The 15,199-nt window shown below is 33.9% G+C and overlaps 1 protein-coding gene across 1 annotated transcript in view; it reads right to left on the reverse strand.

Moving 5' to 3' along the window:
- Positions 1-2,090: 2,090 nt before the first annotated feature.
- POC5 (POC5 centriolar protein) overlaps positions 2,091-15,199 on the reverse strand; it is a 56,981-nt gene continuing 43,872 nt past the window's right edge. The window contains 3 exon segments of the mRNA XM_074282308.1: positions 2,091-2,495; positions 7,271-7,450; positions 12,115-12,251. Of these exon segments, the coding sequence (XP_074138409.1) occupies positions 2,358-2,495; positions 7,271-7,450; positions 12,115-12,251 (455 nt within the window). The 3' untranslated portion in view covers positions 2,091-2,357.

A 15,199-nucleotide genomic window follows, 5' to 3' on the forward strand; every position in this document is an offset into this window, starting at 1 on the left:
TATACAAACTGGATAGTCTGGGATTTGGTATGATGAGATAGTGGTAGTGAAGAGGTGCGAGATCTGGGATGGGGAATCTCCTCTGGTCAGGGTAGGTCCAGTGTGAAAGCCTTGCCAAGAAGAGAGCTTCCTTGGCAAAACAAATTCCTGTTTTTTAGCCGTCTGAGGCATGGGCTTCCATTCCAAATTGAATGAGTTTTCACTCAATGTTGTCAATGCCCCAGGCCTAGATTTTGGAGTTTGGAGCCACTCAATGGAACTATCGGGCCCTGATCTCCATTTAATTTGGGGAGGGCATTGTCTGGGAAAGGTATGCTTTTCCCAGGGGAGAGAGTCTGAGGCTCCGAATCACCCTTTTACAGATTAAAGGGGACACAGTTTTAGGGTTCAACCCCATGAGCTGGATGGGCTTCTTTCTGATAAGAGAGTAAGTTCATTTCATAAATCCCCATAAATTAGCCTTTGTGATCCTGAACTTGCAAGGCTTTAATGACATCTTCATCCTGGTTAACTGTGAGTTCCAGAAGAGAACTTGGATTTTTCCTTGTTAATAGCTAAGATCTTTCTTTGCTAACTTCCCTTGGAATTTAGCTACTCTTAGCAGTGTAATAAAACTTTTGCCCCTTGATTTGAAGGTCTATGCTTACAAATTCTTTTGAGATACTGTGGCAGTGGCTTGTAATGTCAATATACTTTTGAAGTCCAACACCTTCAACCCTCAACATTCATTCTTTTGGAGAACTAACAAGTAGAGAACTCAAAGACACGTGGAACTCCATCTTTGGAGCTGAGTGCCAGAAGCTTGTTAGTTGTACCTTTTCATCTCTGGAGATCAAGAAAGATTTGAGTTCAGTCTAGCCTTACATATATTCTAGCTGTGTGATCTTGGGAGTCATTGAAACCTTTGCCAATTTCTTCATCTATTAAATGGGGATAAGTACCTACTTCTCAGTTTTAGGAAGGATCAAAGAGGATATTTGTAAAGTGCTTTGCAAATCTTATGCCTCTATATTAATAGAGGCTTTTTGCTTGGAATCCACTCCTTTACCTTCATCTTACTAATCTTTCCTCTGGTCTACATTTCCCAGTCTTTTTTTTTTTTTTTTAGTTTCAGTCTTAAATCCATCTTTTCCTTCAAAACAAGCTATTCTCCTTCCTCTACTTCTCAAGTCCTCCAAATTCAATCTCTGGCTTTTATTCCTAATTTTAAAACACTCCAAACCTTTCACAATTTCTTCATTAACTCAGGCCTTCTCTGGTTCTTTTTCCCACATGATATTCTCATGGACCTCAAGTGACCTCACTTACATAAAGACTAGGCTTTTTTTCCCCCAGGGTTTTTTTTTTCAGGTATTACTTGCATATCTAACATTATTGCAGTTCCTACTTTGTCCCAAGAACTCTTGTCACTGCTCCTCCCCTGCTATTTCTAGGGATATGTTTCCCTGGAGGATCACTGCAGATTTCTCTCTTGGAAACCAAGGATGAGTTAGTATGTGGTCCCTCTTAGCCTTGATTCTATCTGTGTGTGTTCTCCATTTTAAAGGCCTACTTCAAGCACATAGTTCAGGTGATGACTAGACATTATTCAAACATCTTCAAATGTAGTGCTAATGGTGTTCCTTGTCAATTTGTGTAAGGAGAGAGAATCTGTCTCACAGAGAGTAAGGATGGTTTCCTTATATCTGGATCCCTAGTACCTAGCTAAAATAAGAAGCACTTAATAGATGCATGTTGATTAAGGCATCTTCAATGCCAGAACAAAAACCTCATCAGCTGTTAGTAAAGAGGATGGGGAAAATGCCCTTGGGAATATTCACAGATCCCTGGAATACCAATAGGCAGAAGGTAAAGATATTTAAAGCAATGCCAAAATGTTGTATTTACTTAATTACAAAGATTTCATTGTAGTTAAAAATCTTTTGAAATAATGTAGCAAAAAAAAAAAAAAAAGCATCCCCCTCCCTCAAACTAGAATGCTAAATACTAAGAGGATCATGAATTATACACTTGGAGTAATGACAGGAGTTTAACATATGGTCTCCAAACAAGCATATAGATATTTTAATTTAAAAAGGGCATATATACAATTTATTTCTTAAATAAAAGTTTATTAACATTAAAATAATTTCCACATATAGTTACAAAGGATATTTTATTTTCCTTAAAATACTTTTTCCACTGAATCAGTCTCTGGTGATTCTGAAAGATGAACATGATGTTATCCACAGTGTTTTGTTATGCCAGTTTAAGCTTCATTAGAAAGTTCCATGACAGCAAATCCATGAGAATTTTTTAGGAAGGGAAATCAGGAATTGAAAAAAAAAAATCAATCCCTTTCTATGTATAGTTATAGTTTAGTCAACCACCTTTATGGAGTGAGAAGCCAGGGCAGATGTTTTTCCACTGGGTCCTGTGTGTCTTGAAGATGTGCCACCTGTTTCATGATGTATAGTTCGAGGATATTTTGAGGCAAGAGCTTGAGGAATGGTTTGCTGAAAAAGAAAATGCAATACAATTTTGAATCATTTTTTTGTGGAGCTGAAATTGACAAGAAAGTTGAATGTTCCACCTTTTGTAGATTCTGAAGCTAGAAAGGGGCTCCATTGGGCTGGGAGGCTATGAAGGGAGAATATCAGGGAGGAGAGAGAGAGAGGCACAGCTCATTGCCCCAAGGTAGACAGATCAGAATGGAATTCCTGGGGCCACAGCAGAGATCTCTGGTGGAAGAGTGCCATATGCTTCAGAAGACAAAATGTTGGGCACAAATGGAATACCATTTTGTTCAGGAAGAAAAGATACATTGTTTTCAGGGGGATGAATTTTTTAAAAAATCACTTTTAAACTCTTTTTACTGGAATGTAGAGCTGCTCCATTAATTTGGATATTGAATACTTTTATGCAAAATTGGGAAAATTGTTCATTTGAAATATAACCTTGTGCTCTGGGTTGTTGTACAGAAAGTTCTTTAAACTCCTTTAAAAAAAAAAGCAGAGACTTGTAAATAAATTTAAGATATTGCTTCAAGGATCTGTAATTTTACTTCTGTGGATGCTCTCTGTAACAGTGGAAAATCTGACTCCCTCTACAACTAGGTGGTCTACTCTTTGTGTTGCTATTCTTTCTAGTCTTTCCTGCTTGGTGAGATCTTCTTGGAGTTTGTGCTCGAGTTCACTGGCCCAGCCTTCAAGTACCCTGACTCAGCTTCCTACCACAATGAAACACCAGAGGAAGCAGAATGTAGGAAATAATGATTATTAAAGATTGGTGGGTTGTACCAATTTAAGGGAGAAAAATTCAAATGTCACAAATTTTATATTATACTTTTTTCCATTGAGAGAAAAGCAGTTCCAAATAGGAAAAGATGTAAATTCTTCACTGTTGTCATTAGGGCAGTAAAACAAGCTTGGCAGGTCATATATATCTGGCACTGGATTTGATATGGAAATAGTCTATAATTTTATGGTTAAACTACTTCAGATACATAATGACCATTTTTGGTAGCTAGCAGTAGGATTTACTGTTAATGTATTTAACAAAATGGTTGCCTATGTTAAAAAGAAACACTATTGATTACTACAAACATATTTTTTCATATCCTTTTATATTTATCTTAAATGTTTTTGAGCTGAATATTTTAAATACTTTAATCAAAATATTTGCCATAAACTTCATAAAGCCAAAATATGTTTAAATTGAAAATAATCTGACTCAGTTAAAAATAAAAATTTTCTTTATGTATGTTTTCTTATGTATGACTCCATTAAAAATATTTCAACATTTTAATTAAGAATTTTAAGTGATTTGGGCAGGTCATTTTACTTTTCTGTGCTTCAGTTTATTATATGCAAAATAATGGGTTGGATTTGTAATGGATCTCTAAGGACCTCTCCAACTCTAAATTTTTGAGTCTATAATCCCAAGTGACTGAAGAAATTAAAAGACTTCTATTCTCTCTACTTGAAAGTTCTTCTCTAAATACATTTCTTTGGAAATTTCTTTATATTTAACAAACTTTTGGGCCAAAGAAAATTACTTGATTTTGCTGTGTAGGCCATGAAAGGCATGAGAAGTCAGTTTATAAGAATGTAAAACAAGTTAAATTGTTGAGGAAGATAAACACAGGAATTATTTTCTTCTGCTTTGTTTCATGGTGAGACAGCATATTGTATGAGAATGAGCCCTGCAATGGAAATCAAGATTGGCTGTATGACCACCTGCAAGTCTTTGGTCATCTGGATCTTCTGGTCTGTGACATTCTTTCCTGACATTCTAGATTAAAGGCAACTAGTATTTTATTAATTTTTCTTGCACAATACCAGAATAATTCTCTGTAAATATCTAGGTTAAGGACCATAATATTTAGATATAAAGGGTGTTCCAGAAGTCATATAGTTATTATAACCCCTCTCCCCTCATCTTACAGAGGATGACAATGAGATCCAGTCCAATGCTAATGCTATTTCTCTATACCTGCTGCCTCCCCAGTTGTTCTGCTTACTGGCAGTGGAATCTTGAAGTCTCTTCACCTCTTCAGACTACTTTCTTCAGTGGTAGAATAGGGTTTTTTGAATCAGATGATTTTGAAGGTCACTTTCATCTCATAAGATCTATCTTTGAATTCAGCTTCTGACTGGAAGTGTGCCTAAATTCCTACTTAGATGACAGAATTATGACTAATAAAATGTAATGCATTGATTGAATTCAATATGAGAAAATGGGTAAAGGACATTTTAAAGAAACCCATAGAACAGGAGGAGGGAAGCTATGTGATGTGGCAGACATTGAGCAGGATTAGAAAGACCTGGGTTCAAGTACCACTCCTCACACATGCTGTCTGTCTGACTCTGGACAGATTACTTAGTGCCCTGGGCAACTTTTTAAGACTGTAAGTTGCAGAAAAGGTGCCAACTTGCATTGTTAGAAGGTGTTTCCTCACCTGGGAATTCCCTATACCAGTGAAATAAGGGACCCAGTCCCTCTCCTATCCCTAGATATCAAAGATCTGTGGGAAGTAAAAAAAAAAAAAAAAAAAAAAAATTCATTGAGGATCATGAAGTCTTAATATTTCCTTCTATCGATAAAACATCGTGTCCTCATACTTCTCCTCCATCATTCATTCAATTGTTTACCTAAGAGAAGGGTAAAAACTGAGAAAATAGAAAATTTTTGTCTCTTGAAATCTCCTTTTTGAATTCCTCCTGATCTCTGGGCCCTTTATTTCCTAGTTTATCACTATAATATTTTAATTATTTGTATTGGTATATTAATCCCCTATTAGATTTCAGGCTACATGAGGGTGGGGACTATGTGGTTCTTTTAATCTTTATAACCTTAGTTTTTATTACTGCTTGTGCTACACAAAGTAGGTATTTAATAAATGATGAATTTGGAGACAAAAGAAACCAGATCAAAGATAAGCAGGAAGATAAAATACCTTGATATAGTAAGTAAAAAGTTCATTTCTAAAATTTCTAAAAGTTGTGGAAAGAAGGAAGAGAATTAGGGTTCAAAATTTATAACTTTTCATTAGAGACAGAACATAACATATGGTTTTCTTATGTATTGTGCAGTACTAGAATGGGAAAAACAATAAAGAGGAGAAATTGTTGCAAGGCTAAGTTAGAAAAAAAAAAGTATTTAAATTCCAAGTCAGAAGACCTGAATTCTATTTTCAACTTTTGGCACAGTTGAAAGAATTCAGCATTTGGAAATCAGAAGTTCAGTCACTTACTTTAACCTATGTGTTCCTTGTTAAGTCATCTAATCTCTCTTGGGCCTTGGCTTCTTCATCTATAAAATGAAAAGATTTAGACTAGCTGATCTCTAAGGCCTTTTCCACTTCAAAACTGATAGTTCTATGAATTGACTCATTTATTTGGTAAATTTTAAGTCATACTGATCTCTCCGAACTCCAGTTTTTCACAGGTAAAATGAGGCTATTATCTATTGGTATATGCTTTGGGAATGACAAAATGAATGGCTAAAGAAACGAGGGATGTTACATCTGGAGAAGAAAAAGTTTAATGAAGACATTTTCACAGTCTTACATCTATCTGATGGGTTGTCACAGAAAAAAGGATTAAATTAATTTTATTTTATCTCAAAGGGCAGCACTAGGACCAAAAGTTTTAGAAATTTAAAAAAGGAAGGTAGATTTTGCTTTAACATGAGGAAAAACTTCTAACTGGATGGGTCTTTAAAAATGAATGAATGTTTTCAGGGGGCAGAAAGGGGCTTCCTTATCACAGGAAATCTTTAAATGGAGGCTGAGTTTGTTGTTGGGGATGTGAATTAAGGCTTACAACAGATGCCCCTTAATGTCATCTGACTCTGAGATTTTTGCTGTTTGATAACAAAAATAATATGATTAAGATGTCAAGTCACTTATGCCTTAATAAAATATTTATTTTCAAAACTACTAAGTTAAATAATGAAACAGAAAAAATAGAAAAATGGATATATAAAAACAATGGCTAATGTATCAATTTCTTCTCATTTTGCCCACTGCTCAAAATGAAAGAAAATCCCACATATTTGTAAAGTTAAAAATAATTCTATTCAACCATTTAACTTAAGATAACAATTCCAACTCTTCCAAGTGCTTGGATCTTTTCCCTCTCTGGCTTTCTCCTTGACTCTGGTCTTCAGTTTCACTAGGAGTTCACTACAGCTGAAGTTTTATTATCAAATTAATCCAGCCAGCATTTCCTTAATTTAACCACTCTGATATCCTATCAGACAGTTTCATTGAGGAAGGAAGATAATTAAATTATCATCAATGAAGCTTTATCATTAATACTTTTGTCTCTGTGGTGCACAAGAAGTTAATGTAACCCTGACAATAGATGTAGAAATGATTTTCTTTCTCACAAATTTTTATTTACAGGTATGGATATTTTTGTTAAAGGAATGCAATTTAGGTAAACACACATTCAATTGTTTACCTAAGAGAAGGGTAAAAACTGAGAAAATAGAAAATTTTTGTCTCTTGAAATCTCCTTTTTGAATATTTTTTCTTTGGGACTGATTAATAACACAACCGTTAACAAAATTAGAAATCACTGATATTATTTACCTTTATTGCCAGAACACACTCAGTTCTTTTTATGAAAGATCTGATCAATTCTATAGCAGCTTTATATAGCCAAAAATATCTTATAGGAATTGATTCTGCAAAGAATGTCTTTTTAAACTGAAGGAAAGGTTGATGTAGAACAATGGAGTAAATAAAAGTTTTTTCACAAAAAGTCATTGAATATGGACTTACCTGTGTGACTGGATGATGTTTTTCTATAACAACGGAACTCATGGGAGGCAATACCCCCATTACAGCTAAACTGCCACAATTTCTACTGGTTTTAATAGGCAAATCAGATCTCCCTGCAATTCGAGCTGTAATTGTTCTTCCTGCCTTCTGTTGAACAGATGTCACAACTTTTGGCCCAAACTAGATGAAAAAAGAAGGAAATAATCAATGAGGAGTTAATCACCTTGCAGAAACAAGTATATATAATACTCAATTCAATTATTATTCTACTGGTTATGTAGTATTACATTTAAGTATAGTTAAAAACCTTACTTTAAAATGAATAACAAAGTACAAAAAATTTACCTCATAATTTCATAAGATTATAGCATTATAAAAATTATGAATAAGCCAAATCTGTATTATTCAGTGAAAGAGGTAACTTCAATTGTATACACATATATTCTAATATATAATAAGGACTTTACAAAAAATTAAAAGCCCAGAAATGAAAAATTTTGATAAAAATATATCAAATATTGTATATATATATATATATATATATATATACACACACACACACAAATGATAAAGAAAAACCCCTCAAAGGAAAATAGGGGAAAAGAGGGAAATTTTCAGATTTTCAAATCACTGCTCAAGTTTTGTCACTTAACCTAGACATATATAGCTATCATCTTTATTCTGCTTTCAACTGAGTGCAACAGAAGAAAACAAAAGAAAATATCTAAATTAGTTGAAATACACATTATAGGGAAATTTTTCCATAATTCTAGTGTCAGAATTAGTAGAGATTAGCATGCCATCTACTGTCCAACATGAATCAACTGTTTGTGGTATTTGCCTGTATAAATGCTGCATTTTGAAGAACATTTTCAGCACAAATACTTTCCCTTTATTTACTTTAACAGAATTGCAGCCGTTTCCAAAGAAGATTCCCAGGTGTTGCCCTTGTTTCCAGAGTACTAGTAAACAAATACCTGTCTTTTTCTGCTTTTTTCTCTGTTAATAGGCAGCTTTTATTTTCTTCTCCTAGTGAGAGTGGATATAGCACTTACTGGGGTATATTTTGAGTCAGTAGAAATCCTTTAAAAGCCAAGTCAAAATGGAATGGCTTTATCATGCTTGGTTTCGGGAAATGTTTTCTGATTCCTACCATCAGGGCTCCTCACATTTGTCCTCTCTGATCTTGTTGGGAGGAATAGCTTCAGCCATGAAATTAATATATATTTTTTGGATTTTATTTATTTATTGAAGCTTTTTATTTTCAAAACATATAGAGTGGAGGAAGTTGAGACTGGAAGTAGGGAGCCCAATTAGTATGTATATAGCAGTAGAGATAAGAAGTGATGAAGATGGTAGTTATTTTAATGGAGAGAAAGGGAAAGATGCAAGATTTGTGGTAAAGAGAGAATATATAAGCTTTGGCAACTAATTAAATATAGAAGACAAAGGAGAGGGAAGTTTCTTGAGCATGACTCAGAGGTTTGGAAGTTGTGTTATTACAAGAATGTTGATGCCCTCAAAAATTAGAGTGAGTTTTATTTTAGAAATGTTAAATGTGGAATGCCAGGTGAAGAAATTTAGCAGAGAGCTGGTAATGTGAAACAGTGCTCATGTGAGCAAGGAGACAACAACTTCTCAGATCTTCTCTTCTCTAAAGTTAACAGCTTCTGCAACTCAACTCTCCTCTGGCATGAACCTGAAGCCCTTCATTATTCTGGATGCTCTTCTCTAGACACTTTTATCAATGGTCTCCTTCAAATGTGGTACCCAGAACAAAATGCAATCTTTTACATTTGGTCTGACTAGGATTGAGTACAAAAGACTAATACCTTCAAAGTTCTGGATAATATACTTCATATATATACTATTAACTCCACTAAATCATGACCGTTCTCAAAAGAGCTATTACATTTTCTTCATCTTTTTCTCGGGAAGGTGATTCTTTTGGATGCAAGTATAGCATGTTGTGTTTATACTTATTAAATTTCATCTTATTTCATTAGTATAGGTCTTTCAAGATCTATTTGATGCTAAGTTTTTCACCAAGTGCTTCAGATATTCCTCTAGCTTTGGGTCATTTGTAAATTCAAATAAGAACGCCATCTATGCTTTTATTTAAATCACTGATAAAAAGACTAAAAAAACAGACATTCCTAAGAGCAGATACCTCCATCCAAACTGATACCAAGTATTAATGACTACTCTAGTAATTCAATTAGTTCTAAATTTGTCCTTCCAGTTCATGTCTATCCTGTCTACCAGAAGCTCTTGAAAGACTTATCATATGCTTTGGTAAAATATAGGTATGATATATCTAGAATTCTCTCTTTCTTTTTTTTTTTTTTTTAATAGTATTTTCTTGATTTAGCAATCTAGGAACTGACAAAAAAAGAAATGAAGTTAGGATCTGTTCTTGATAAACAAAAAAAAGGCTTAACTTGTTGCCTGTTGGGGGGAAATGGAGGAACCCTGGTCTTAACACATCTATATTATTTGTTCATGATTCTACCTTCTTGCACGGTTCTTTAAATCCTGAACTGGCTAGAGAATTCCCCATATATTACATGGATTTCTTTAGACAGGTATCTCCTCTTCCCTGGCTCCACTCCCCAGCAATTTCATTCTTGAGAATTTCCCATCCTACTTGAGAGATGACTTTCTTTTAAGATTTTAATAGGGGCAGCTAGGTTGCCCGGTAGATACAGCGCCAGCCTTGAAGTCAGGACCACTTGAGTTCAAATTTGCCTCAGACACTTAACACTTCCTATCTGTGCAACCCTGGGCAATTCACTTAATCCTAAATGTCTCAGGGAAGAAAAAAAAAAAAAAGATCTGAATAAAATAGAATTTTCTTTTCAAATAAAGCATATTTGCACAAAAGTATTCCTATTTTGAGATTAGGGAGTTGACCAAATATTTTTGTGGCTGTTAATGATTTACTTATGTCAAATTATTCATATATAATTAAAGGTGCATTGAAAGGCAAGGATACAAATGGTGAAGTCACATGATAAGCAGCTAATTTGAAAAATCTATACCTGAGTTTTATTCAAATATGTAGCATAAGTTTTACATAAAAGATTTAAACAAATAAGTATCTGTATACAGAATATCAAAATGTGTCAACACATTGTATTTTCATAGAATTATGTTGAGTTTCAGACATAGAAAAATCACAGAAAGGATACCTAAACATATAAGGTTCTTATTTGAGCCAGATTCACATGAGAAATAGTAGTAAGCCCCCAAAACTTTTCTTTTGCCAGTTTGAGTTCCATAAGAAATATTAAGAACTCAATTTATATAACAATTTATGCTTACAAAACACTTTCATCAATAATTCATTGTATTGTCAAAACCATACTTGAGGTTCCACAAATAGATCCTGAATAATCATGAATTATCTGTACTTAGTAGACATATAAATGATAAAAAGTGTGTCTCTTTCGTATATGTAGTGACCAGTTATGGTGTGCAGATGAAGGATCTGAGCTCATCTAGTATACTGTTGAAGTCACCTATAATTTAAGACTATATCATTTCTTTTAGCTCTAAAATCCTATGATTCTTTTTTTTTTTTTCCCCTGAGGCTGGGGTTAAGTGACTTGCCCAGGGTTACACAGCTAGGAAGTGTTAAGTGTCTGAGATCAGATTTGAACTCCGGTCTTCCTGATTTTCAGGGCTGGTGCTCTATCCACTATGCTACCTAGCTGCCCCCCCGCCCCCCCAATGATTCTTTTCATTAAAATGAATTATTTTAAAAAAACAAATAAGGAAAAATGGCTCACCAACTAATTTTTATTTAGGCAATTTACAAGACTTTATTTGTGAATGTTATTTCCAAAGAATGTCCAATTGCATATTTCATGCCATACTTCTGCTCTATGTCAATGTAGTTTGTCCCCATACCTGGAATGGTTTCTCTCTTACCTCTGACGCTTATTAATACCTAGTCCCTAGTAGTCCCCTTTGGTTTAAGTGCTGTGTCCTAAAGAAGGCCTTTCTTAATCCTCTAGTCATACTTTGCTTTTTAAAACACAATACAGGTTTTTGAACAGAATTAATCTACTCTAGGGAAATGGCACCACCTTGTGGTCAACCTCAGAAACTTGCTCAAGTCTTTTTTCTACCATTTCTGGTACCATGCTCTCTCCTTATCATTCATAGATTTATCCAAGCAATCTTTTTTCAATGTATTGATATATTCACATTAATCCCATTTCAAGGGAACTCTTGTCCAGTTTACCTAGGAAAATCGCTTTGTTTTCCTCACTAGTTTCTGTATGTGAATCAAAAACCAACCTGTAAGAGTAGCCAATAAGCAGTACACAAATGCAGCAAAGAAAATCAGTCATAAAAAGTTTAAGGGAAAACAATGAAAACACCAACATTATCTACTTCTAGAGACCTTTATAAAAGGCTTTTTTTCTTTTCTTTAACCAGCAACATTTGAGAAAAATAAAAACCCTTAATCACTTTTCTTACTTTCCATTTGGTTTAACTCCTAGTATTGTAAGAGTATCATTTTCTACCTATATATTTTTTTGGTTGTCCTAACAACAATTTTCTTTTTCTTTTTTTTTTTTTTTTTAAACCACCTGTTGTGAATAGATGATATTTTTAGCCTTATAATTAATGGATTGATCAAGGCTTCTGTGGGTTTGCCTGGAATCCAACTATCAATAACCACTTAAAACACAACTTTTATGGAAAAATGCATTCTGAATTTGTCTCCTTTCCCAGTCCCCTAAAGAAACAAAATAACAATAAATTTCCCCCCGAAACCTAATTTTAAGAAATGTTTTGTTCATAATTTAAGGACTTCTTAAAATTGTACTAACCATTTCTTCTGTTGCTGCTTGTGTTGCTTGTGCTGGTGGTGGTGGTACTGAGGGAATTGAAGGATCAAAATGAATAGAACCATCTTTCCCTGAGCCACTGGGACCATGGTCATCTTTCTTCTTTGTGCTATCTAAGCCTAAAAAAAATCCAAAGATGAACAATATTAAAACACTTCACCATTCTTTACCATGTTGTTCAATACAGATATAAGAATGGCTAAAATCATAACATGCCTAAGAATGTTAATTAAGAGTTAGCTGAAAGACAAAATGGGGAAAAAAAAAACTAAACAACCAAAACTGTTCCACACACCTTAAGTAATCTACATTATAAAATGCAGCTAAACTTAGGATAAACAGAAATTCTGCTCATAAGCTGGATCTATCTATATTAATATAGTTAGTATTAAAATACTTAGCTATAGGGATTTTAGAAAAAATTCAGTTGCTAGTTTACAAAGATACTTATATTTAATTGATTATGGTAACCTCATTCTATTCCAGTTGTACCCTTTTAAAACTAGGCCTTGAAATAGTTTTATTATTTTTTTTCCCCCCTGAAAGATTAATAACATTTTGTATTCCTTTCTTCAGGTAAATAAACAGAAGATGCTGAGAGATCAGGTCAGATCCTGAGGACCTAGAACTAGAGGGGGAAAAACATATCACTAATGGATGTTATTTGAGATGTGCTCCATTTGAGATGGAAATATACAATTTTGCTTTCTCAAATTAATTTCTCATTCTTCCTAGTTTTAGCTGAGTTTAATTATTTTTCCTGGAATACATATGAAAAAAACAAACTATTGTAAGATATGAGTTACAGTTAATATAGTTCTAAATTTGTTAAATTTTTAGTCACTTTATAATAAACTCAGATTTCCAACTTATAGCTATGATCTCTTATGTTTACAATGAATTTTGCAATGTAACATTAATGTGTAAAAAGGAATCAAAGCAAATCAAACTGATTCGATTTAATATCTGAATAGAAAATTTAATATCGTGTTAAGAAATGCTATTATTATATCAGTTCATATTCTCATTTAGTGAGGTATAATTTTTTTTTTTTTAGAAAATGACAAAATTCAAGACATTAATGCTAGGCAACTTTTTAAGATTACATAAGATATCAGTAATTTACTGAAGGGTTTTCCTTTTAGGTACTATTGATGATTAAATCACAAATCTTAACAAAAACTTTAAAAATCTATATAACATGTCAAATATCTTATAGATAATTCAACCTTATGGGGATATGGAGACAAGGGGATGCTTAATAGGCACACAGTAAAATTGGGGTAGAACTAGACCTAGATCCTGGGTCTAATTTTTATGCCAGTGGCTTCTTTCCTCATACCATTAACTTTTCATTTAACATTTTAAATTTGTAATTCAATAGCAATATGTTTATCCTTTATAAATCATATAAATATAACCATTTCATAAGAAAAAATTTTAAATCGCATTACCTTTTCTACATTTCCCCCCCACCATCACCTTATAAATATGGAAATTGACATCCCAGAGAAGCTAATAGCTAGGTTGAAATTACACATCAGAAATCAAGTTCTCAGAAGGACTGATTACATTTCTAGGCTAAGCCCTGGTATTAAAACAAGGCCAATATAAAAGCTTAACTGAACTTGCAGGTAACATATAGGGTTGACTTGGGAGGCACTTCAACCTAACAGATGTTCACTTCAACATATTCCCCCGCTGAGGTTTGGGGTCAGGACTGAGTTCAAGTCCTACATTGAAGACTCAATAGATAGATTGTCCCTAGCTCACTTTATCACTCATCTACAAAATGGGATTAACAATGATTGAACTACATGCCTTACAGGGGAAAAAAAATACTATAAAACCACCAAGAGCTAAACTAAATATATAATGATGATACTACAGTAAACATTATGAAACAACAATAATTATTACATTATTAATTAATGTAATATTAAATTATTACATTACATCTTGAACATTTCAGCAACTGACATTAAGTGTCTACTATATGCAAGACACTAGGGATTACAGGACTTTTCGAAGTGTACAATTTCTCTTCTTGAAAAATTTGCATACACACACACACACACACACACACACACACACACACACACACACACAGAGAAATCCCTCATCCCTTTTGAATGAGGGATCCAAACTGGGTATTCTAAGAAAATTTAAGATGGGAGAGAATACACTTGACTTGGAAGTATTAGAGGCGGCTTCATGGGAAAGGCAGAACCAGAAATTAAGCCTTGAAGCCTTCTGAAAGGCAGAAGTGAGTAAGTATACTCCAGACACAGGGATTAGCTTGCTCATTAGGCAAGAGATGATGAGTCCTTTGGAAATAAATAGTAGCTTAATTTGGCTGCAAAAGTAGTGTGGAAAGAGGAGGAATGTGCAATATGACTAGAAAGGAGTTATAAGTCAGAGGGGCTCATATGTCATGCTAAAGAATTTATTCTATGCTAAAGGAAATAAGAGCAATTGGAAGTTTTTAAGCAGGAAAAATACTTTGGTCAGACCAATGCTGCAGGAAGTTTATGCTGGCAGCTGTGGAAAGGATGTTTGAAGAGAAAGACTAAATAGGGAGACTAGTTAGGAGAATATATCAATTTAGTTAGGAGAATATATCAATTATCTAGGTGGCTGTGCGAATGAAGAGAAGTGCGTAGGGGAGATCACTTCCAGTTTATCCTGGGTACACTGTATCTTATTTGTACATAGTAGTTGTCTACTTCATTAGACTATAAACTACTTGAGGGCAGGGACTATGGTTTTTTGTTTGCTTTTTTTTTTTTTTAACTTGTCATTTGCTCAGAATTTAGCATAGCATCTGGCATATAGTAGGTATTTAATAACTGGTAAATAATTGACTAATATTTGGTACAGATGCTGAAGAAGTAGAATTGATGAGTTTTGATGATTGTCTTTGGGAAGTAAGGGAAGAAGAAAAGTTCAATATGACCTTTAGGTTTGAAATCTGAGCGACTGGGAGACTATTGGTATTGCAGAAGATAATGGAGAACAGACAATCCAGAAAGAAAGTGATAAACTAATGTTTAAAAAACCCCAAAGT

Source organism: Sminthopsis crassicaudata, chromosome 1 (assembly GCF_048593235.1).
Source record: "Sminthopsis crassicaudata isolate SCR6 chromosome 1, ASM4859323v1, whole genome shotgun sequence".
Lineage (NCBI taxonomy): Eukaryota > Metazoa > Chordata > Mammalia > Dasyuromorphia > Dasyuridae > Sminthopsis > Sminthopsis crassicaudata.